Source organism: Hevea brasiliensis, chromosome 6 (assembly GCF_030052815.1).
Source record: "Hevea brasiliensis isolate MT/VB/25A 57/8 chromosome 6, ASM3005281v1, whole genome shotgun sequence".
Classification (NCBI taxonomy): domain Eukaryota; kingdom Viridiplantae; phylum Streptophyta; class Magnoliopsida; order Malpighiales; family Euphorbiaceae; genus Hevea; species Hevea brasiliensis.
This window is the reverse complement of record NC_079498.1, coordinates 854203-878438: the sequence shown is the minus strand read 5'-3', so window position 1 is coordinate 878438 and position 24236 is coordinate 854203. Positions and strand designations below refer to the sequence as shown.

The window sequence follows — 24236 nt, the reverse complement described above, 5'->3', positions numbered from 1 at the left end:
TGCCTTTTGGTTTGTAGTATGCTAATTATTTCACTAATATTTTCCTATAGAGGTAGCATTTGATTGGCTCTTTTGTGTTTAGTTGATTCTCCTTTGTTACTTGTTGGTACAGTCATCAACTGTGACTTTCTTCCGCCATGCAGGTTAGTGTGGATGGTCTAGTTTGATGCACAATTTCCAATGATCAATCTGTCAAGTTATATGATGTCGTCAATTATGACATGATGGTCATGATTCGGCTACCATTCATCCCTGATAGTATTGAGTGGGTATATAAACAAGGCGATGTTAGAGCTAGGCTTGCCATCAGTGGTCTAAACTCCTCGTTTGTATACATAATATATATGATGCAAGAGCGGGTTCAAATGAACCTATCATCTCAAAAGAGGTACAAGTCACTCCAATGGTTGCATGATTCTCCAAAGCTTTCTTTCTTTTGCTGCAATGTAAAGATGATTACTCTTTTTTTTTATTATTTTTTTTCAACTTGTCTTTTTCTAGAGATGCTTGGGGCCAATTAAAGTTATGAAATACAACCCTGTATTTGACACTATGATATCTGCTGATTCAAAGGGAATCATTGAATATTGGAGTCCTGCAACACTTCAGTTTCCAAAGATTGAGTATGTCTTTATTCTTTCATGCTCTTCTGTAGTTTTCTTTGAGTCCTATGTGCCTAACATCTTGCTTGGAGTATTGTTGACTCTTTCCATGTTGAGAACTTTATTTTTGGGTGCATGTATGTGTTTTTTAGTTTCTTCTGATTGCCATGAATGCCTAACAATACTCTCATTTATCTGATACATACAGTGCAAGTTTTAGACTGAAAAGTGACACCAATCTATTTGAAATTGTGAAATGCAAGACAAGCATTTCCACTATTGAGGTAATATACTGGTGTGAACTATGCTTGACACAGATGCACCATTATCAATACTTTTTTTTTTTGAATGGCTTAATCTTTTAATTGGGTCATTGTTAAAAGCTTGATTTGAAAGACAGCAGGATAAAAGAACCTTATAAATGTACTGCTCCTAATTTTAGTTGGTTAAAATTTTCATATTAGGGTCTCGTCCTTTACTTGGCAAAAGAAAAGATGGTTATTCATGTAAAGATGTCCCGAATTCTCGTTGTCCCACATTAATAGTGTTTATTTTTCTTCCTTCCCTATGGCTGAATGCCTAGGATGGTAACATCACACTTTGTGGCACGTAGTTGTATAGAGTATAGTGGCCTATTTCATTTCCACATTGGCTTGGATGACTGCTTGTTGCTTAAACAATGACAAGATTTGGTAGGATATTTTTATTGGTGATTATATGTTCACAAATTTAGAATGCGGCTGGCAAGTTACTATGTTGCTTTTAAACTTCAGTGGTTTGCTATGTTTTTGTTATTCTATAAATGAATTCCATGTGTATGAACAACTAAGTGGATGTTCATCTCTACACTTTAAGACATGACAGCCCTTTCACGGTGTCAATGGCCAATGCTGGCCCTAACACCAATGGCTATCAGTTCTTTATCACCACAGTGGCCACACCATGGTTGGACAATAAGCACACTGTTTTTGGTAGAGTTGTAAGGGGAATGGATGTTGTCCAGGTAATGTTGAATCCTTTTTTATCCTCCTACTATCCACAAGTAATCTTTCTTCTCTGCTCTTGCATGGTTGTGTCATTTGTGTGAGAGAGAGAAAGAGGAGGGAGTTGGAAATCATACGTATGCATCATATCTTATGCGAGGTAACTCCATGTGCATGGTGTTACATCACACTTAGTGTACGTCTCAAATTGCACCTTTTTAATAAGCTTTCAGGCATATATGTATTACAGAGCCTTGATAAGTAGATAAAATAAGCACATCCTTACTTCACCTGGTATTAGACATGTTTTATTTTCCTGTAACTTATTAAATATATTATTCTGCATTTGGAATTCACACACAACTTTGGCAGGCAATTGAGAAGGTGAAGACAGACAAGGCAGACAAGCCGTACCAAGATGTAAAAATCCTGAATGTGACTGTTCCCAAGTCTTAGCAGATTCACCCTTAAAAAGGTGAATCTGTCTTGATATTGTTGGCGGCATGGCTAAGAATTACCTGCCAAGTAAGCCATTCATTTTTGGATGTCTATATTGAATCTCTCCCTCTTTCTTTCTCTCCTCTTCTTGTTCTTCTTCTTTTACCACCTTCAGCTGTTGGCTTAATAACTGTGTTGCTCTGCCAGGTATTTTTTATTCTGTAGTCTGAGATTTTGTCCTCGGAAGCGGTCTTGCCCCTCTTAACCCTCCTCCACATTTATATGATGATGTATGAGTAGCTCCTGTACGCAAGCGGTGGTCTGACCTTTATGATATTGTTAATGAATATCCATTTTATAAAATGTACTTCATAGTATTTTCACTCAATTGATTGCCTTAATGTATGTTTCTTCTATGGTAAACAATTTTGAAGAGAAAAAACATTCTTGGCTCTTTGCTCTTTTTTTTTTTGAATCATGGAACACCAGCCTTATGAATATTCCTGATTTATTTCTTCTGATTTTTGGCATTTGTTATCTGCACAAAGCTGTTATAATCATCATCTACTTGTCTTAGGATTAGGATATAGCTAAAATAATTGTGGAACAGCTCAGCATGTTTCATTGTTTTGCAGATTTGTAGCCCTTTAGTCCTTTTCCCATATTGGGAAACACATTTATCATCCATATTCTATTTTCAATCGGGTAACTTTTGTAATCTGTCCATGAATTTTTACGTTGTGTTTCACCGTTTGTTACTAAAAAATCCTTAAATTTTAATTTTATTTTGTCAAAAATCTTTCCAATCTATAATAGCAGGTTTTCAAATTAAAAAAACTCTTTAAATTATAGTGTGATATCTACAAATATAGCTTTAATACTTTTGGGTGAAAGTAAATCTTCTTCTTTTTCAAGGAACTGATCGTTGTTATAGTGGTATTTTTATGATAGGTTAAAATAGCTAATATTTTTTGAGGGTGAAAGAAAATGAGGTAAAAAGTAAATTTTTTATTTTTTAATCTGAAATTTGCTATAATAAATTAGGGAAATTTCTGTAAATCAAAATTAAAGTTTAGAGACTTTTTAATATGAGTTAAAATTTAGGATTTAGCTATAAAAATTACCCATTTCATATCCTCTATTTTTCCCTAACAAAACTAAATGCCTAAAACCGCAATCTATTTCTCAAGCAGAGGTCCACTTTTAGCCCTTTGTCATAACGGACCTCAATGCTTAGGCAGTCCTGTTTTTCCTATGGCAAGAAATTGATTACATGAGGCGGACTAATAAATCTGTTGCACTAGCATAGACTAAACCTACTTGTTCACATAAAAGAATAGGCTAAGGATCTAATTAGTATTATTGTTTGAGTTGCAATTGAAAAAATATTTTAATAATGTTTATTAAAAACTTTAAATTTTATTTTAATAAACAACAAAACCATTTTTTTTAAATTAATCTAAAAAAATTTTTTTCCTTAAAAAAAAAAAAGAAAAGCTTCAAACTAATTTTTTTAATCTTTTGATCACTATCTCAAATATAATATAATATAATAATATTATTTTTAGTATAATTTTTATTTATTTTAAAATGAATTTTTTAAAATTAAAAAAAATAATTTTTTATGGTTTTTGAATTTAAATTAATAAAAAAATTAATTAAATTGAATACTGTAAAATTCTAATGCTAACGGGGGACGAGTAAAACAATTCATGAGTAAGCAGAATTTGGTTTTCATAAATCCTTTCAAAACGAAAGCCAAAAGGGATATTCATGCCTTAAACAGTTACTATGGTGAATAGACATTTGGAGGAAGGAGGGAGGAGACCATGGAGAAGCGTGGAGAAGCGCGTGAAGTTGGAAGGCGTTTGTTGATTGCCTTGTCATGTCGTAGCTGTTGTTAGTAACTGCTCTTAGACACATTTCCACGTATAGCTCAGTGCAGGTTTCACTGCCAAAGTTGGCACTCTCTGCCACTTTAGATTTGATTTATCACGAACTGCCTCTTTGTTTTCTTTCCTTCTTTCTTTCGTTCTTCTGCTTCTTTGTATATATATACACAATAGACACTCACTCTTATCTCACTGCAAGAATAGATATACATATATGTATGGTTGGTGTAGGAGAGAGTTGGAGAGCTGATAAATTTCACTTGCTCTCTGCTTTCTGGATTTTGCCATTTCTCTTGGCCTTCAAGAATAACAGCATGGTGGGAATTGAACTCAGGCAGGAAGAAAGGAACTTTGTTGGGAGCTTGAAAGAGCAGGTGAACACATTCACACTCTTTGGTTATTATAAAATATATAATTTGTGATTTTGTTTTCATTTCTTTTTTCTTGCTTGGTGATTGTACATTGTCAATCTTTTCACTTCTTTTGCATGTAGTAGAGCTGGGGAAAATGAAGAGACTTGTAATTTGTTTGGTTGGTGAGAAACTGGTTGACAAGAAAACGAAAATTGAAGCCTTGATTTAACAAGAGTTTAATTCTTTTTCTTTTCAATTTTTTTCTTCCCACTCTTGGGAATTTTCCCTCTTCTTTAATCAATAAGAGAACTAACCCATTAAAGTAAAAGAATCGCCATGCGTAGTTGCATAAATGAGAGCTTTGGGTTCAATTAATCCTTTTGTTCACCCTGAAAACATAAGAAAATTTTCCTAAGAGAAAACCAGATAAAGGGGAACAAAGCCCTTTTATTAATTATTTGTTATGATTGGTTTTTGGATTTTTATTTTTTACTCTCATAGGAACATGTTTTTCAATAGGAAGATTAATTGAACAGGATTTCAATTTTTTTTTATTGATCTTATCAACAAGACAACACCAAAGGTTTCACAAATTCTTATAGTTTTCCACGTTTTCTTCTTTTGCAGGGAATATTAGACAATAACTTTGATCATGTACTTGATTTACGAAGTACAGACAATCCTCGCTTTGTTGTGGAAGTGATATCCATGTTCCTGAATGATGCTGACAACTGTATAGCAGAGTTGAACCGTCACCTGTATTCCTCTCAAATAATCTTTCTAGTTTTTAAGTTTATGTTATTAGTTTTCCATTGTATTGTTAATCAGGTGGACTGATTTTCTTAAATAATCAGGAATCAGCCTGTTATTAACTATGCCCGAGTTATCAACTATGCTCACCAGCTTAAAGGCAGTAGCTCTAGGTAACTCCTTCACTTACTCAATATTATGTTCTCATGCATTCAATCAAAGAAATTTCCTTCTTAGATGTTTATGTTCATGGTATTATTTGGTGTATATTTTTATAACCGTGAAGCCATCCATTAGTTAAGAATCTTTACTGTCTATAATATATATGAGTGTCATATTGTACTATCAAGGCATTAGAAAAAAAAATCAATCGCTAAAAAGGTTTTTATTGTCGTTTTCGCGGTTTAAAATGATTGAAAGGAATTAACGATGTTCCAAATTAGTTATGTTTAAGACACTAGAAAACAAAGAGTACTTTAAGAATTCAATGTGCATAAATAGACTTGTGTTATCTGCTGTGTATTCAATTAATGGAAGCTAGCTAGAGAGATAAGCACGCGCACTCGTGTGGCTTATGGCACGTGTCGAACTGCTAGAAGCTACATAGAAATGCTCATTAGTCAGAGTTTCCTGATTTAGAGGTAGCATGATATCAACACAGATTGATTATGTGCCACCTGCTACATATACAAATACTTGTCTTTGTTAGCATATCTTTGGTTAAGCTTTGCTAATGGGTGATTAATGATTGCTTTCAACACCATTCCCACATAATAAATTGGAAAAAATTTTCAGCCCTGATTGCTGCTTACAGACTTAGCTAGGTATGCTTAAGGGATCATATGTTATAACATTTTAACATACACTCATGGATTGTAGTAGGTATTTGAATTTCAGAAGCTACATATCTATGTCTACCTAAATGGTAGCTCTTAGCCTTCTTTCCTTTTATTATTCTTTCTTTCCACTTAACTACAACTACCTGTAATCAGTTTCAAGGATCATTTAACATACACATCTGACTTCTCTGATGAATCTTTTTGGTCCTCTTATATGTGATGTGTACTACAATTGTTAACTGCTCCTAATGATCAAAAGTATTGTCAATATGTGTTTTGGTATAATTTGATCTGTATCCTAGTTCAGATGTTTATTCACTGGCAATTGTAAGCATAATTCATTGTATGCTGTTAGAGGTAGACCCTTGGATTTACTTGTTTGCTTTAATTTCTATTATATTTTTAGGAAACCTACAGGAGGGGAAATGGAATCAGCATAAGTAAAAATTCATCTTAAAACTAAAATATAAGCTAAATTAGCTAACCTCATGACCCACTCTCTTAGAATACCCCCAAATTAGGTCAAGGTCATATGTCAACATAAAGAATAATATGCTACTGACTAACTTGAAGCTTCCCATCATTCTATTTCAGTAATTATAAATTGAAATTCTAATCTTAACATCTGCATTTGGAGTTGCAGCATCGGTGGTCGCCAGGTGAACCTTGCCTGTCGTGAGCTTCGATATGCTAGCGATAATATGGACAGAGACAGGTAACAAGTGTCCTGTTTTTGTTATTGATTCACTGAGATTACAGTCAAATATATTTACATGATATCGTGGTATGCAATTTTCTTACACTTATCGCTCATTACATAAATGTCATAATTTCTAAGTGAAGAATTAGCTTGCTATTCATTGCTACAACATTGTTCAAGATAATGCTTGCAATTTTTGGTTATTCTTATTGATTTCTATGCCTAATTATGGCTGTTAACTCACTAAATTATAGGCTTTAAGCTTTAAATGGAAGTAGAATTAATGCATTATAGAGTAATCTGTAGTCTTGTGTCATTTTTAATGGGTTGTGTCATTCTTTTAGGTGCTTTGAGGCTTTTAACAAGCTGAAGGATGAATACCAGATTCTGAAGAGCAACATAAATATGATTATCCAGGTAGTTCTTGCTTTATAATTCTTAACCCTTCAGGCCTTTCAGACATGATATGTCTTTAGAATTCTCTCTCTCTCTCTCTCTCTCTCTCTCTCTCTATTCTTTATAAACACATTTGAAGGAGGAGACCACAATGACGAGGTTAATTTTAGTCTTGTTACTTCTTGTAGTCTACTGTCTACTTGACAAGTAACAAACAAGAGGTTTTTCTAAGACTCTTGAGTGAATTGCTACATTAGTTAATATATAGCTGATAGTTTTCCAATGCCTAGAACACCTAATTGGATCAAGATCAACTGAACCACGAATGATTTAAGCTGACCAGAAACATTTTTTTCTCTAAAGTTCCTTATGATAAACCAATATCCTCCATTTGCTTTATCCATATTGTTAATCATACTGTAATTGAATGCAGATAGAGAGAACCATCATTGCTAGTGAAAGCAGGAGACGCCGCCGCCTCCTCCATCCATAGGGTGGTGGTTTACCTTAGCCCATTCAGGTGGTTCATCAGAAAATCTGGGTTGGCTTACAAATATATTCTATGATCATATAAATAAGAGTTCATTACAACTCAAAGTTCTCCCTGTTTAAGACTGCTTTTGTTATATGTTGTGTTTGAAACTTTGAATATCAAGTACAGCTTTATGATCAGTGTTCTATACCATAGTATCAGGGGCTGGTATATTACCTAATTAAAAATTCCTATCATCATTTAATTTAATCAATACATTGAATTTTCAGCCATTTTGAATAAAAAAAACTACACATTAATTCATTTTCAAAATAGGCGGTCCAATAATATGAGATCTAAATTTTGATGGATTAAAAAAAAGGAATTATCTATTATTTGGCTCATTTATTATTCAGCTTGAGGAATAAAAGCATCAACCTACCAAACTCACAAGCTTGACATTTTCATTTTCTATTATAAACAAAACATAGATACATAGTGGGAAACCACCAATTACAAGTTGAAAAACAAATACCGCTAATTTTGAATTTGATTTTTTAAATGATTAATCCAGGCTGTGATCATAATTAAATATCTGTGTTAAAAAATGATTGAAGAGACCATTATATATAGAGTTTGCCTCAATGTTCACCAAGCAAAACTCTTCTCATCAAGGAAATGGGAAGTCTTAGACCTCCGGGACATTTGTCTACAATGTTTCATTTTGTAGTTTTTTGCCTTGTAGCCACCAGTGTGGTGGCAGATAAACCTTATATTTATGCTTCCCCACCCCCTCCATCTCCCTCACCACCACCATCACTACCACCATCACCTTCTTATTATTATAAGTCTCCACCTCCACCATCTCCCTCACCACCAACTCCATACCACTACCCATCACCCCCTCCTCCAAAGAAGTCACCATCTCCTCCGTATTACTACAAGTCCCCACCTCCACCATCTCCCTCGCCGCCACCCCCGTACCACAACCCATCACCCCCTCCTCCAAAGAAGTCTCCATCTCCTCCGTATTACTATAAGTCCCCACCTCCACCATCTCCCTCGCCGCCACCCCGGGACCACTACACATCACCCTCTCCTCCAAAGATGTCTCCACCTCCTCCTTATTACTACAAGTCCCCACCTCCACCATCTCCCTCGCCGCCAGCCCCGTACCACTACACATCACCCCCTCCTCCAAAGATGTCTCCACCTCCTCCGTATTACTACAAGTCCCCACCTCCACCATCTTCCTCACCCCCACCTCCATACCATTACACATCACCACCTCCTCTAAAGGAGTCTCCACCTCCTCCATACTATTATAAATCCCCATTTCCATCATCTCCCTCTCCACCACCACCATACCATCACACATCATCTCCTCCTCCATTAAAGTCTCCACCTCCCCCATATTATTACAAGTCCCCACCTCCACCATCCCCATCACCACCACCACCTTATTTTTATAAATCTCCACCACCCCCAACTCATTTGCCTTCACCATACTACTACACATCTCCACCACCTCCAAAGCATTACTAATTAAACCTATGGTTGAATCGATTTGGAGCCTATAAAGGCTAACTTACTTCTTTGTATTGTTATTGAAGTGATTTCCCATTACAAAACAATTGCTTGTGTACAATAATAAGGATTTAAAACCAAGATCCTTGCAGAAGTGCTTAGTGTATCATTTCTTTGTATGAAACTTTTCTATGAGATAGAAAATTTCTATGAATCATTTATAGAACTATTTTGATACTTTTAAATGAAGCATCAGAGCTATTATCTACCTTTTTCTATATATGAGCTTGAATCACATCCATCTCAAAAGCTTTAAAGCATTAATTAGGCTCATAAGTCATACTTCCGCCAAGAATTGGTATAACTAGATATTCTAAAGAACCAAAACAGGTCACTCTTTGACTTATGCCAAACAGATTTTTTATATATATATAGCTGACTACATGTATGGCTGCCAAGAGATCATAGTATTAAAAAATTAGTTAGATAAGAAATCGAGTTGTGCATAGAACAACAAGAGAACTAATTGCATTTGTTTGTGGCAAAATTTTCTTGGTTACAAAATTTATTGCCATTGAAATCAATATAACATTATTGTTTGAGTTGCTGTTAAAAAACATACCATCTCAAAAATATTTATTAAGGGTCTTTATATATTAATTTTAATTTTAATTTAATATATGTTAATTATAAGAACTTCCAAATAATTAAATAGCCTTCTCAAATTTTTTTTGAATTGTATCTAAAATGATATTAAAAAAAAAAAAGAATTTTGAAGCAACTTTGTAACTTTTCAATCACAATTCTAATTAGAGACATAATATACAATAACATTTACTTGTCAAAGATTATTTTCGATAGTATTGAGTTGCTATCAATAATTCATATCTATTTTCTGAATGAAAAAAATATTTCATACAACTTAATAATCTTACTAAAATAAATAAAACTTAATTTCGTTTAGCTTAACATTGTTTAAAGCACTATTCATTTACATTACTCTTGCATTTAATTGAACATAATATTAGAAATAAAAATATCCTGATGAAAAAATAATTAAAAAATCCATAGGAAATTAAAGTAAAAATAGATAAACAGTGAAAACAATCCAGTTGACCAAATTAAACCAGTTATAGGTCAAGTGTGGACTTAAAATTCCTTTAAACGAAGGCCTACTTTCAATTTATCTTAATGTAATGACCCACTGGCATCATCACATAGCAAACAACACATTCATAGGGGACCATTAATTATTCAAAGACAAAACGATGTCGCCCATAGATAAGGAGAGAGAGGCGACCCATAACGCGAGTTTTGGCGACCTCCTTTTGTAAATCTATAGTTATTTTGCGAGTTTGGTTGTGTTGGTAAAGTGTGAAGGACATTGGGCATGAATCCATCGAAGAAGCACTGCTGCTGTAAGTCACCAGTTGATGCAATAGGTCTTGCTTGCAGAAGTTGAATCCCGTTTGAAGATGGCAGAAGGCACAAAATGAAAAATCCCCACCAAGTTCAAGAATCAAGATTGACGCTGATGGTCAATTTTAAGATAGATGATGAGACCAAAATTGTTATTATTTGCTTTCATCCCCTGATTGTGTATATCAAAATGATTATTTTGCAACTTTAGTTTAAGCTATAATCTTGCTGGTTGGCTTGAAAATCGATTGCAATTGACACGGATATGCCAAGACTGGAAATATTAATTCACCTACGGATTCCACGTATTCTCTCTAGGAAATTATTTAAACAATCACACTATTTACACATCATTTGCAAACAGATTCATGAGAGAAAAGAGTAAGCGAATCTCAAAATTAACAATTATATCTGAAAAGGCTGATCTCTGTTATCTAACTCAAAAATTCCAGAATGCAAACAAGTTCCAAATATCATATCCAACTACAGACCAAAAAACTTATAATTTTTAACTAAAACGCTAGCACGAAGGCCTTGATACAAATGAAAGCAGCAACCAAATCTCCTAGTCAAAGAGGCTGAAACCCATATCCTGCAGCAAAATTGAGGAAAAAGTTAAAGGCAACATAAACAATAACGTCAAATGAATTCACTGGGCCAGCACAGTGAACATTCTAATTTGTATCAATCAAAAATAGCAATTGCAACATTAAAAGTTTACCTCATCAGACTCCTCTTTCTCCTCAACCTTCTCTTCTTTTTTGGCCTCAGCAGCAGGAGCTGCAGCACCACCTCCAGCAGCAGGGGCAGCAGCAGCAGCAACAGCAACACCACCACCAGAAGGAACTGAGGCCAACTTCTCCCTACCAGCAGCAATCAACTCTGTAACATCCTTTCCATCAACTTCAGACAGCAACAACTTAATCCTATCATCATCAGCATCAGCTCCAACTGCAAAATGAACAAAATGATTTTTTGGTCTGAACAATAACGGAGACCCTTTATCCACCAATATCCTCACAAAGCCTTAAAATGTGTTCTGGAAATCATCACTGATTAAGGTTTATCCATTTAAGCACATACACATAGAGAAAGTGCACTTATACTCTACAAAGTAGCCACTGCAAAGAGCAGTGTGATCAGTTGCTGCGCAGAAACATATGCTGGCAAGATATTTGGTTTAATGCTCTGGGTACAAAAACTATTATCATAGGCACATCACATACAAGCATATCTCGCAGAATAAACAAATTATCCAATACTTACAACACGAATTGGTATTATACTCCACTAGAGCTAATTTCAATAAGCAGTCTAATACAAAAACATCAGAAACTGTTCCAGTCTACCAGATAAATTATCCAATATCATTAAATATTATCCTATTTAAAATACCATTTCTATCATCATTAAGCCACAATTACAGCAAAATCAAGCAAAGCCCCAAGACCAACGACACACATAATAAATAGCTTTCATCACGGAAGAAATGCTAAAAAACTAAAGCCTATCAAGATAAGCAACAGTGATAAAATATATTCATCGAGTTATATCTCAATAACGGGCAGAATATAATCATAAATTTTGAAAAATCTAGCTTTAAAATTAAAATTCATTGAGAGGGAGAAAGAGTAATAAAATACCAGATCCAAGGATTTCCTTCAAGTCCTCGGCGGAGGGGTGGGTATTGCCTCCCAAGACGGCCAGCAAATACGCAGCGACAACCTTCATTCCTGTCCAAACAATATAATTCATATCAAATCAGTATCGCCGTAAAGCATATGAATAAATAACATAGAGCTAGGAAGCAAAGAACGCGAGAAAGACGCTACTTTGAGATTCTGGATCGGCTGCTTTTCCACGATGAAGGGAACTAGCTGTAGCTAGGGTTTTGTGCGAGCAAGACTGTAAGGGTTGGCTATGTGACGAATATATAAAGCTAGGGTTTTGTCTCTGAGGCGAATTAGGAGTCATGATTAGATCGTGTCCGTTCTTTTTTTTTTTTCTTTTAATTCTCAGCCTGGGCCGGCTTATCCTAATCCAAGCCCACCATTATTTTTCCCGGCCCAACTGCTATTTTACAAGCTCTCTGACTTCTGCCTTTGGAGAGTCATCTAAATGATTTCAAAATTAAAAAATAAAATTTTTATATTTATTTTGCATTTTTTTTCCTTTTGGTGCAAAAATATGAAAGCCCCTTAATGCACTCCTTGCATGAATCCACCCAAGTGCTCTTCTCGCCAGTGGAGAAATATGTTGATGATAGAATAGATCCTAACGATTTCATTTTGACAAAAATGTTCATGATATTTTATGAAGACCCTTAAAAAACCATGGTCTGTTACGATAAGAGATTTTAGTGGCCGATTCCCCCCTAGTTTTGCTATCATTTTCACTATCGGCTGCTCTAGCTTAAAGCAATCCAAAAGACATCATTGATCTAGCTAAAGCAACTCAGAGGGTATCATTGTTCTACCAGTAACTCGCAGATGGGCTTTAGCGGCTTTGCAAACAGATCTTTCTTGGAGTTGCAGTGTCGAGTGTGATGCTAATCTATTCCAAGGACTAATGGGAATAAATCAAATATCCTGCACGGTGTTCACAACTTCACATGTAGCATCACAGCATGTATACTCAAATTTGGGGCGTTCACAAGACTCGTTGAAAATGAAGTAGTAACACATAATTCACTTCGACTCTGGCCTTTTTAGGCTGTATTGAGTTCATTACTATTGTATTGTCACAGGTTGCTGGGGGATTTTACTAAAAAATGGCAATATACAAATGCAGCATTAATGTCACCAGAAGAACCATCTTTTGTTAGTTGAACTTGGAGCAGGCTCATCCTTATTCACATCCTTCTTTCTGTTCTCAATGCCCTGCTTTAAAGACTCCAACCTTCTCCTGCACAAAATAATGGAGAAGCCTAGTTATTTCAATAGAGGAAAGTAGATTACTGTAGAATACGACAGTTTTTACTGCTTAGATGTTGTTCTCCAACACTTAAAGAAAAAAGGTCAAATAGCTACTAGTTCATTAAAAACTATCAGCTAACTGTTTAGCTGTTGAACGTTAATTCCTCTGACTTTATGTTTATTGATGCAGCTTAAAAAAGAAAATAATATAACTTATTCTTTTACCTATTAATTTCAAGATATATATCAAAATGAAGGTGGAGTCCATGCTATATAATTGAACACCTCCATGCTAATTTAAGGTCAAAGACAAAAAAAGTTGAATTTTCGATAGAAACTGATTCATTCTCTCTGTATAAACATTAATGCCTGTTCCATGAATCACAAGGATGTGTATCAAAATTACTTTGTATCTGTAAGACGACCATGCAAGCTCCATCTCTGGCGAAATCCTTCAATGCCTTCAATTCCGCTAGCAAGAATCAAGCGCCTATAAGAGTAAAGAGTATGGCACATAAGAAGTGTAAACAATTATAAATGGTTAAATATCAGTCATTTGTATTATCTGGTTATCTATAGCATTAGCAACTCTTTGAGATATTGTTAATTTATCTTTCTTTCTATTTCATATATCCTATAAGTAGGATGGTTAACAAGGTACTCCACTTGTGTTATCAATACCATGAAGTCCAGAGTCCTTATCTTTTTATAAAGCTGATCCTGAAACTAGGATACAGGATAAAACATGAATATTGAATAAGTCTCTAACAAATTGCTTGCACTGACACACAATTGCATGCCCTTATTAGGAGAAACTGTCAAAGGCAACTAACTTCTGAATCAATGTATTAGCAACATTATTGTCCCAGAAAATACCTATCCAGTGATGTGACTTCTGATTCAAGCTGAGAAGCTCTTTCCTTTGCTTCATCTAAAGGCATTGACAACCCCAATTTACGCTCACTATCTTGAAGCCGTTGCCTAATTTCCATATCCTGTAACTCGGTGGTTTAAGAAAGAAAGAAGGAAAGAGCTGTTTATATCAATCACTGAGTCAACATCCAAAAATCTTCATTTACAAATTAATATGAACAAGACAACCAGGAAAAAAAAATCCTTCTTACCCTCTTTTCAGCACACTGACGATATAAAACAAGCTCATCTTGACAAAAAGGCTCAATGTCGTTGATTTGCAAACCTATGACATATATCAGGAGTTAATTACTCTTATTGTCTGTTTATAGGCCTAGTAATGAAAGTCAAAGATTGAAGATTGTAGATGTAGTTAAAGTCATTTTCCTCCTTTTGTATATAGAATGAAAATTTTGATTACTTCTTATGTATGGGTCTAACTAATGATGTAACATGAACAATAGATGTCCTAACTAACGATGTAACATGAACAGTTGATGTCCTAATGTTAGTCAAGGTTAAGCAGCCATGCTTAAAGTATATTTTGCATAATGACTACCAGATACCATTAATGATCATAAATTGTCCAAGTATGAGTTAGATCAATACAATGGAATTAAAACTTACACAAAAATAGGTTCCTTAAAATCCCATCGCACAAATCAACACCTTCAAGCACGTGAGAGGCAATTTCTGGTGGGATGAGAGGAGATGGTGGGCCCATCATCAGATCATCTCCAACCAATATAGTTTCCTCCATAGTTGGTTGTGAATCGACTGAATATGATAATAAGTGACAAGCAGCTTGTAAATAAATAAACCAGTCTCATAACTAGTAATTTTAATATGTAAAGGAATAAGGGATGGTGTACAGCATGAGCTTAGGCCACGCTTTGGAGACACATAAATTTGACAGATGGAAGAAAGAAACCCCCCCAACTATGGATCAATGACTAAAATTCTTCAAAACCTTATTCAGTATTGTTGATGTAAAACACAGAGAGAACTCAACAAACACACACAATGAGCAAAAAAAAAATTAAAAGAAAGAAAAAAGAAAAAGCAATGTTTATGTGCATTTATGACACATTTTTGAACTATCCCATTTGCCGTCAAACAACACCAACAACCACTTTCTTGTAGTAGAAAGATGCATAGCCACGTCGTGCCCAAGGAAGATGAACCAGAAGTTTGCACACGATCTTCTCTAATGGATTTCCATTAATACCCAAAACTCCCTACCTCTCCCAAAAAAAGAGCTAAGCTACTGATAGAAAATATTGCTCAGACTTGCTGATTTTTCGAGAGCTAAAACATACAATTACCAAAAAAAAAAAAAAGAAAAAAAAAGAAGCAGTAGCATTCACATACCATCCATGATTGTTTTTGAGTGAACTCTTCGCTACTAGAAGCCCACAGTTCAATTAGGTGTCAAAACCTGTAAACCACAAGAAAGAAACAAAAGTAAAGGCCAGAAATCAATGAAGTACAAGAACCATATGAAGAGTGAAACAGCAGCAGCATACTAAAATATCTGAGAAGATACTCAGTAATATCCATAACAAGAACCCAACAAAATTTACCCACTTTCTTATTGACTTCAACAAATGGATGGAAATTATTATAATGTAAGTACGCCGTGCATATTGAAAGACACCCCTATTGAGAAATTTCATCAAACACACGCAAGACATTGTAAAACTAACTTTTGTCCACCAAAACGGACTAATTCAAGATGGCTTTGAGTATTAGCGTTTCAAATGCTAATATATCTGCGCAAGAGGTAGAATTGAAAGGAAGCCGCTAAGCTGACGAACCTTTTGACGAGCCAGTTCTAATGGGCAAAGAGTTGTATTTTTGTTTCTGTACACTTCAGAATTAAAGAATATAAAAAATTGCATGCTATAACTGTTCTCTAATTACATGCTCAGGGCCACAGAAACAGATAAAGAGCAGCTGCACTCACTAGTCCGTGGAACAGCAGAGGATGTGAAGGGATAGAACAAACCAGTCCTTGGAAGTTGGAATAGCAGAGATTGACGACAATGGAGCTTCCAGAGACGACGATGGCAGCAAAAAATTTTGAAGGAAAAATGGGTTGTAGCCTTTTATAAGGGTTGGGAATTTTCGAAAGGGAAGAACTGAAGGAGTGTGCCTCTGCCTGGAACTGTTTGAACAGAAGGGTGACTGCAACACCAAAGCGCAGGTCATAAGAGTGAAACGCTAGGAGTGGACGCCGTTTTTGTCGTCAATACCGAACCAGACCCGTTCTAGCGGTTCTTTTCGAGTCGAATGGTTCATTCCGGGTCTACACTGGCTCGACCGGTTCATTTTGAGTCTCTTTCTCAGGCGATTCAAATGCAGAACCGGACAGATTTGGTGTCGGATTCTCCAGATCAACCCATAGGTCCAACCCAGATCCAATGACAATAATAAAAAGTACTCACTTTTGATTTATTTGGATAAGTCTTTTGAGCCTGGTACATATTACTGTTAAATTTATTATAAAAAAAATATTATTTTTATTTAAAATTTAAAATTTTATAAAAATTTAATTTTATTAATTTTTTTAATAATTCTCATCTTTAAAATAAAAAAATTTAATTATTTTCAATTAAAAATTATTTTTAAAAAATAACAATTAAATATAATTGGGGAAAATTTATAAAAATTTTAAATTTTAATTTAAATTTAATATCTTTAAATTGTAAAAATTTCAAAACAATAAAATTATTTTTTAAATTTATTTTTTTAATAACATTTAAAAAATCTCAACCAAAAAGCAGTTTTAAATCATTTTTTTTTAACCCGCAATCAAAATTTTAAATGTAACCTTTGTATTCTTAAAAAAACAAGATTTTTATCGATAAATTTATATAAGATTTTTCTTATTTAAATTTGATCTATCATAAATTTAAGATATAAAATATATAATAAATTACATTTATTAAATACATAAATCCATCCCATTCTCAAGCTAACCAAGAATTTTCCATTTTTATAAATATTGGTTAATGTTTTAACATGCCAACTAAGAAAGATTTATAGCCTACTTCGTACCAAGACATTTATGAGAAATAGAAGAAAAATTACTCATTTCCATTGATTGTGTTTGTTGAGGAGATATCTTATTCCCTTTTCCTAAATATCCCATGGACTCAAAGTTGATTTCCAAGCAGGATAAAACCAAAGCTGAAGAGAACTCACAGGCCACAACTCTTGCTGCCAAACCAAGACAGCAGATGTATCAGAGAGGTCTTGGCAGACATTGCAGCCATCACAGCACCACCACACCAAATATATCAGATAGATTTCGCTGCTCATTTCAAATATGATATGCACATCTATTTTGTGATATTAACTTGGTAGAATCTGGATAAGCCTCCCATACACAAAGACAATAAATATAATTAGAGAAAGGTAACATACAAAGCTTAGAATTTACAACATTCTATAGGTTTGAGTTCAAAGCTCTCACTATGTCGAAGAAATCAGTGTTCTAGTTTCTGAAATAATAAATGTATTGATATGCACTCGTCTTCTAATGAAGTTCAATCATAGAGTAAAATTTCAACAACTATCTTAGAACATCTTCAAATGAAGAATTAACTACATTACACACAAAAATTATATATATAAGGATAACAACAAAATTTATGGATGCTCAGTTCATGCGCGCCTATACTCATCTCCGCAGTCCCCAATCACTTTCATTAGGTCTTTCCCTTTCTTGGAAACTTCTTGTATGTTATTTACATCCTCCTCATCAAGAACAAGTGAAAACACAGCATTAGCATCATTGATATGTTCTGACAAACCAAGACGAACACCTATCATTGATCCCGCCACTGCTGGCTGCAGTTGCACAAACCATACCAGAAGAATGATTAGAGCATAACAACTAATTGTAGAGATTATTTAAGCAAAACATGAGAGGCAAATGGAATTTACCTGATCTAGTACGTATCTCACAGCAACAGTTGGAATTGAGACACCATGTTTAGAAGCTATCTTTTTAAGTGTCTGCAGCAAAACTTGAAATTGACTCCATCCTCCCCAAGCATCCACCATCTGTCATATTCATTACACGATACTATGAGAAACATGCATAGTGTGCTAACTTTTAATATTCCAAGCCTTAAATTGTACTTGATTTGACAACTATGCATATCCCCAATTAGGCAACTACTAATTCCTTCAGTGTTTTTATATCTTACCCTTTTGTATTTCTGGAGAGATGGAGTATTTAATGGGGGCCCAGCAAAAGGAATGGCTAAGTTGGTGTCAAGGAATTTTTCAGATAGCAGCCCACCCATTACTGTCCCATACCTGCATTTGTTAATTATTGTAAGAATACAAAATTGCACAGCAGATGCATAAATTGTATTATCCTGTCATTGCACTAAATAGGAATGTCTTGTTAGTTAGATATGAACCATTAAATATAACTGAAATGAAGCGATTTGATTGGAAAAAAAAAAAAAGAAAACACTGAAATCAAAGTGGTTTGATTAGAAAAAGGTATTTTCTATCATTTTAGGAGCATCTTCATCGTGTTATGAATTAAATGGTGAGACATACGTTATAAGTTTAACTCCTGTGAGTTGACAGAGCTCTGCCATTTTCTGCTGAGGACGCATGTCAATGATTGAATGCTGCACCTGATGAAATCACATCATACCAGTTACCAACAAATATAAAATACAGAAAAATGTGGTTTTTCAAAAATGCTCAGGAATTGAATGCTTTGAGATTTACCTGATTGCTGACAACAGGGATTTCATTTTCCAGAATTATTTGTAATCTTTCCGTGTCGAAATTTGTCAGAGCAACAGTCTTAATTTTACCTGCAAGCCACTAATTGGAGTAATCAAATCAAACCAAATATTGACTAGCATTTTAATAAGAATAACAGACTTGAATAACACAAACCTTCTTCTTTTAGGTCTGTGAGGTTTTTAAGAGCATCAAGGTAACCGGGATTGGAATAGTCCCACCTATTTAAGTTCAATATGCAGAAAATTGTCATTTGAAAAATCATGATATTTATAGATTTTTGTATAGTACTTACTGTCAAAATATAGAGAAAAAAAAAAAAAGGACAAAGAAAGACTTAAGATTGTCTCCTAAGTTTATTTTAAGCCAGAACAAGCATGGACAACAGGATTCCAAATCCATGATTACAAGTTTGAGTAACAAATACAACAATATCCAACATATATAAAATTAAAGAAAAAAACTACTATCGTACATGTAATCATCCCTTCTAGTGACATAAAATCCACGAATATAGAACCAGAAGGGTAAAAGAAAAATACCAATGAAACTGAAGCATGTCCAAGGAAGATACATCCATTCTCTTTCGTGAAACATTGATGCTCTCCCTGACGAAGCTACTTGTCATCTTAACTGGTGGAGGCACCCACTTGGTAAGACTGCATTGCATAATATAATGGGTAAGCATACACTAAAATTTCCTTCCTATGCTCCAGGTCAAGTTTCTTACCCAGGTAAAAACTGAGGTGCATGTCAACTAATAATTATATATCCTCCATCGAAGATCAAGTCTCAGACACAAAAATTTATAAGACAACTGAGAGTTAAAAAAAGGAGTTGTAACCTACCCTCTAATCTGATCCAAGAGCTCTGGTGGGCGTTCTCGGCGAACACGATTGATGAAAATGCCAAAAAGATCTTCAGCAGGTCCATCTGCAACAGCAAAGGAATCAAAACAGCGGAAAAGCCACAATCATAAGCAACAAAGACACTGGTGGGTGACTAATGACTATATTATATGCTTTAGTATTCAACTAAACAACAATTTAAAAGTCTAACCAAACATATCAAAACTAGGAAAAGAAAAGCAATTTCTTATCAATCCTATTACATATATCAGCCATATCAAAAGTGGTGAGTCCAGAATCAGCATATTTAAGCATAGCATCAACAGCATTGTCACGTTCAATATTGCCCCACCCACTGCTTGTCTGCCACATCCCATTCACAACTCTACAAATACCTAATGAATCCTTCCCATTCTTCACTATAATTTTCCTGTCATCCTCAGTTAGTACACATTGCAACGGCTTCACACAGGGTTTTCTCAATTCAGAAACTCTTCTGGTTTTCAGATTGAGTGGGTAGAAGTTGAAGTTGGAAAAAGAATGGTTCATGATCTCTGCCATTTCAATACAAGAACCCAAATACCAACAAGCAGAAAGATAGAGAGAAGCGCAAATATAAAGACTGAAAAGGAAATGCCGTCTCTACAATTCTTATCTGCTTTCCTTTCTCAGCTAGAGACGTTAATGGATACCTAGGAGACCACGTGTCATCAAAAAACCCACACCGCATAAATAGAAAACTGGGGGAAAAAAGAATAGAAAAGCTGGAACAAGAAATTTACATTAATGGAATCATATATACATACAGTGGTCGGCCATGTCGAAGGTGGTGAGGCCGGCGTCGGCGTATTTGAGCATAGCCTCGACCGCGTCATCGCGGTCAATACGCCCCCACCCGCCACTAGTTTGCCACATCCCATTTAGTACTCGGCAAATGTCCAGCGAATCGTTCCCGTTCTTGACCGTGACTTGCCGGGACTTGGTTGCTGCGACGCAGCACCTGACTGAGTTAGCACCGAGTCGGCTTGACTTGGGGCGAATTGGGGTTGAGGAAGTCGATTTGAAGGCAGAGAGATAGGGGTAAGCATGGTGCAGAGACATTGACATAGTTTCAGGACCAAAGGAAGCGGGAAGAGGAGCTGAGCTGTTGAATGCGGATAAGGCGTTTGTCGAATTGGTGCTCAAAATTTTGGATTTTGCCTAAGGGCTGGGCCCGATTTCTCTCTAAGCCAGGCCCAGTTTTCACCTGAGTTTGAGGACAACAGGTGGTTTTTCTTCTTCCTTAACAAATTTTAAGAAAAAAAATTATTAATTATAATTATAATATAATTAAGAAAATTTGTCCAATAAATAAAAATATTTTGATTAGTTATAATTATAATATAAAAAATAAAATTGAATAATAGCTAAGCAAATAAACATTTTGAATTATCATTCCATATAATTAATGAAATATGCTCCAATTATTTAAGGATATAAAATTATAATAAAATATAATTAAAAAAAATTTGATAAAAATATTTAGAGAAATAAATTATAAATTAATATAATTGTAATATATTTAAAAGAAATTTGATTAAATTATTTAAGGAAATAACTTTTAAATTAACTATAATTATAATATTTTTAAAAAATATTCTTTAATTTTTTATATTTTTAATATTCTAAACGAAATGGAAACAGGTTTCCCATAGGGCCAGAAACCCATACAAACAATAAAGAAATCATCTTTCAAAGATAACACAAGTGGAGAGGGTAAAAGTTTTTGAATCTAAGCTGTCTCGCCTCAAAATTGATCAATTTTTCTCCGTTCCATCTTGGCTCCGATTTGTGTTAGCATCGAAATGAGAAGATCTTCTCCCCGTCTCAAAATTTTGTAATCAGTCGCACATAAAAATATATTATTATTTTTTATTAAAAAATAATTTATTTTTACATTTTTATATATTATAATTTTAATAAAATATATAAATATATTATTAAAATAATAAATAAAACTTATATTTCTAAATATATTTTATTTTTAATAAATAAATTTATATTATATAATAATAAATTAAAATAAAGAAAAAAATTACCTATAGAAAAACTCGCCTCGCCCGACCTGACTCTAAACTCCTATGAGGCAAGGATGAAAGGAGCAATCCTCACCCCTAACCCGCCTTGTTGCCATTCTTAAACACAAAAGAATCTCAAAACATCAAGTTTATAAACAATCAGTGATTTATGAGAAGTCTGAATGACAAAATTCACCAACAACTACTATCTCTTATAGCTGAATAGGTCATCAACTATCACAGTAAACTGGCAGAAAGAACCAAGAGTTACCATTAAAAATGCTAAACCACTTATGTACCCTCTCGCAAAGCTGGACCCATAAACGAAGTAAGACCCATACGTGATCTATAAGTTTTGTGAGTCTAAAAACTCAATAGATCAAACATCTTCCATCACCAATCAAAACCAAATTTGCATGCCAAAAGGGCCAACTAACAATTACTTACAACCCTTTTTGGAGGTAAGGAGGGAGAGACCCACTCTTTGAGTAAAGGAAAAAAGCTATCTCCTACCTAAAAAGATAAATAACAATAGCTGGCTGATAAGAGAAAAATGAACTAAAATCATAAATAAAGGAAAGAACAAGATGAATTTTCTCTATCTAGCAAACTAGAGAGAGATTTCCTCCCCCCCCCTAAATTCACTTTACAAGTGAAAAGGAATATCAACGCTACAAGAATCTATCTTATTAATCACCTTATGTGCGTGTGCATAGTTGTTTGTCATTTTCAACTAAGCATAGCTGCACATGGATGACTAATGAAGAAATGTTAGGTTGAATTTGGATGGACCACACACACTTATAGTTGGTGATTGCACTATATATATATATATAATAATTATATTCTAACTAGTTGAAATGGACCCATTAGTTAAAATCAAGTGGATGAATAGACCTCTTCATTAATTTGTATTTTCCATTTTTCCTATCTTATTTTAAACGTGTAATTTGAGCAAATTAGCTTTTACGTATTTGTCAATGTTATAACATCATCCTCCAAACATCATCAAAAGGAATGGCAGCAATTCTTTTCCAACTCCTATAATGTTGTTTAACAATATCACGCATTTGAAGTTAAATTTATTTTTTAAAATATTTTTTAGATAATATTAAAAAAATAATTAATTATTAATTAATTTTTAAAATCTTGAAAAAGCAATTACTTTTTAATTATTATAAAATTTTTATGGGTAGACAAAATTAAATTAAAATTGAAACTCTCAATATATGATGTAAATAATATGATTTAAAATTAAGAAAAACAATAAACACGTATAATTAATGGCGTAGCATTATTGAAAATGCTTTGTGGTGTTTTTCAAGTTTTGCTTGATATTTGAGAAATTCCTTAAAGTTATTTTAGGTTTATACAAAGGGAATAAGAAAATTTATGATGATAGGCGGTAGACATTTTGTACCCATTTAACATTACTATTTTTTTTTTAAACATACTAAAAATTTAATAATTAGTTTAGTGGATTAATAATTTAACATAATTAAATTTTCATTAATTAGAAGTTATTTATTAACAAAATTATGCATAGTGATTAATGAAAAGTTACTCTCATAACTTTTAAAAATTGAGAAAACAATTTAACTAGAGTCAATAAGATGATACAACTATTTTTACACTTAACAGTTGATCTAACGGCCATTTTTATCAAATACTTATGTTTTCAATAACTATATAAATGGCTAACTGTTAATAGTTAACGGCTAATAAAACAGATGACAGCTAAAGGGTTAAGTGTTTAAATATTACCATAATTTATTATTAAAATAAATTATTAATACCATTAATTATTTAAGTCATAATTTAATAAAATTGATAGACGTTCATTTTTTTATAATAATATAATTGGTTAGTAAAAAATAATTATGAAATATTTTATATAGTAATATAATATATATAGTAAGAAAAATATGTTAAGTTCATGATATATATAGTTGAAATGGCAATAAGTTTTAAAATAAATTTTTTGTTCTATGGTTTAAGTCCCATTATAACCAACAAATTTTTTAATAGGATACATGGTTCACCCAATTTAAACTCGGTTAGATGACTAATCAATATAGCCAAATTTGTTAGGACAATCCTAATTCTAAAAATATAAAATTTTACATATGAATTGATTATTAATTTGATTTTCAATTTAATCAATTCGATCTGAATTTAATAACTATGCATTTATATTTATATTTTATGAATTTAAATGATCTCATTACATATTTTATAAATATACTATATATGCGTACACTAGAAGCATCTTATAATTTTTCTTGTAATTTTTTTTGATCTTTTGTATTAAAAATTGAAAAGCCACTAAAGATTTATTAGGGATTGTGATTAATTTT

At 33.6% G+C, this 24236-nt stretch overlaps 5 protein-coding genes and 1 long non-coding RNA gene across 15 annotated transcripts; 3 read left to right on the top strand and 3 right to left on the bottom strand.

Moving 5' to 3' along the window:
• LOC110649830 (uncharacterized) lies at positions 1-2477 on the top strand. Of its 6 annotated transcripts, XR_009149345.1 has the most exons (5): positions 1-388; positions 502-623; positions 811-886; positions 1458-2110; positions 2231-2477. It is a non-coding gene; the product is annotated as an uncharacterized LOC110649830 (long non-coding RNA). The 6 variants fall into 6 exon arrangements; XR_009149346.1 differs by lacking the exon at positions 811-886; XR_009149342.1 differs by having other exon boundaries at positions 811-2110.
• A 1359-nt stretch (positions 2478-3836) lies between these two features.
• LOC110649831 (histidine-containing phosphotransfer protein 2) lies at positions 3837-7625 on the top strand. Its single transcript, XM_058148136.1, has 6 exons — positions 3837-4289; positions 4896-5026; positions 5123-5191; positions 6501-6572; positions 6902-6974; positions 7387-7625. Exons 1-6 carry the CDS (start codon positions 4134-4136, stop codon positions 7444-7446), a joined length of 561 nt encoding a protein of 186 aa, XP_058004119.1. The 5' UTR covers positions 3837-4133; the 3' UTR covers positions 7447-7625.
• Positions 7626-8066: 441 nt separating this feature from the next.
• On the top strand, positions 8067-9197 carry LOC131180723 (extensin-2). The gene has a single exon (XM_058148134.1). It carries the CDS (start codon positions 8104-8106, stop codon positions 8968-8970), a length of 867 nt encoding a protein of 288 aa, XP_058004117.1. The 5' UTR covers positions 8067-8103; the 3' UTR covers positions 8971-9197.
• Positions 9198-10753: 1556 nt separating this feature from the next.
• Positions 10754-12359, bottom strand: LOC110649828 (60S acidic ribosomal protein P2A). Its single transcript, XM_021804549.2, has 4 exons — positions 12204-12359; positions 12015-12104; positions 11093-11322; positions 10754-10963 (listed from the first exon to the last, which is right to left on the bottom strand). Exons 1-4 carry the CDS (start codon positions 12343-12345, stop codon positions 10937-10939), a joined length of 489 nt encoding a protein of 162 aa, XP_021660241.2. The 5' UTR covers positions 12346-12359; the 3' UTR covers positions 10754-10936.
• Positions 12360-12985: 626 nt separating this feature from the next.
• LOC110649827 (uncharacterized) lies at positions 12986-16403 on the bottom strand. 4 transcript variants are annotated; one of them, XM_021804545.2, is made up of 8 exons: positions 16165-16403; positions 16016-16068; positions 15570-15636; positions 14826-14975; positions 14411-14484; positions 14163-14281; positions 13693-13776; positions 12986-13275 (listed from the first exon to the last, which is right to left on the bottom strand). In XM_021804545.2, exons 3-8 carry the CDS (start codon positions 15574-15576, stop codon positions 13170-13172), a joined length of 540 nt encoding a protein of 179 aa, XP_021660237.1. In that variant the 5' UTR covers positions 15577-15636; positions 16016-16068; positions 16165-16403; the 3' UTR covers positions 12986-13169. The 4 variants fall into 4 exon arrangements, with proteins under 4 accessions (XP_021660237.1, XP_021660238.1, XP_021660236.1 ...); XM_021804546.2 differs by having other exon boundaries at positions 16016-16061; XM_021804544.2 differs by lacking the exon at positions 16016-16068.
• Positions 16404-17586: 1183 nt separating this feature from the next.
• Positions 17587-20993, bottom strand: LOC110649824 (flagellar radial spoke protein 5). Of its 2 annotated transcripts, none has more exons than XM_021804539.2 (9): positions 20629-20993; positions 19823-19907; positions 19517-19633; positions 19131-19195; positions 18957-19045; positions 18780-18859; positions 18416-18527; positions 18150-18269; positions 17587-18053 (listed from the first exon to the last, which is right to left on the bottom strand). In XM_021804539.2, exons 1-9 carry the CDS (start codon positions 20927-20929, stop codon positions 17868-17870), a joined length of 1155 nt encoding a protein of 384 aa, XP_021660231.2. In that variant the 5' UTR covers positions 20930-20993; the 3' UTR covers positions 17587-17867. The 2 variants fall into 2 exon arrangements, with proteins under 2 accessions (XP_021660231.2, XP_021660232.2); XM_021804540.2 differs by lacking the exon at positions 20629-20993 and adding an exon at positions 20086-20416.
• Between the last annotated feature and the right edge of the window lie 3243 nt (positions 20994-24236).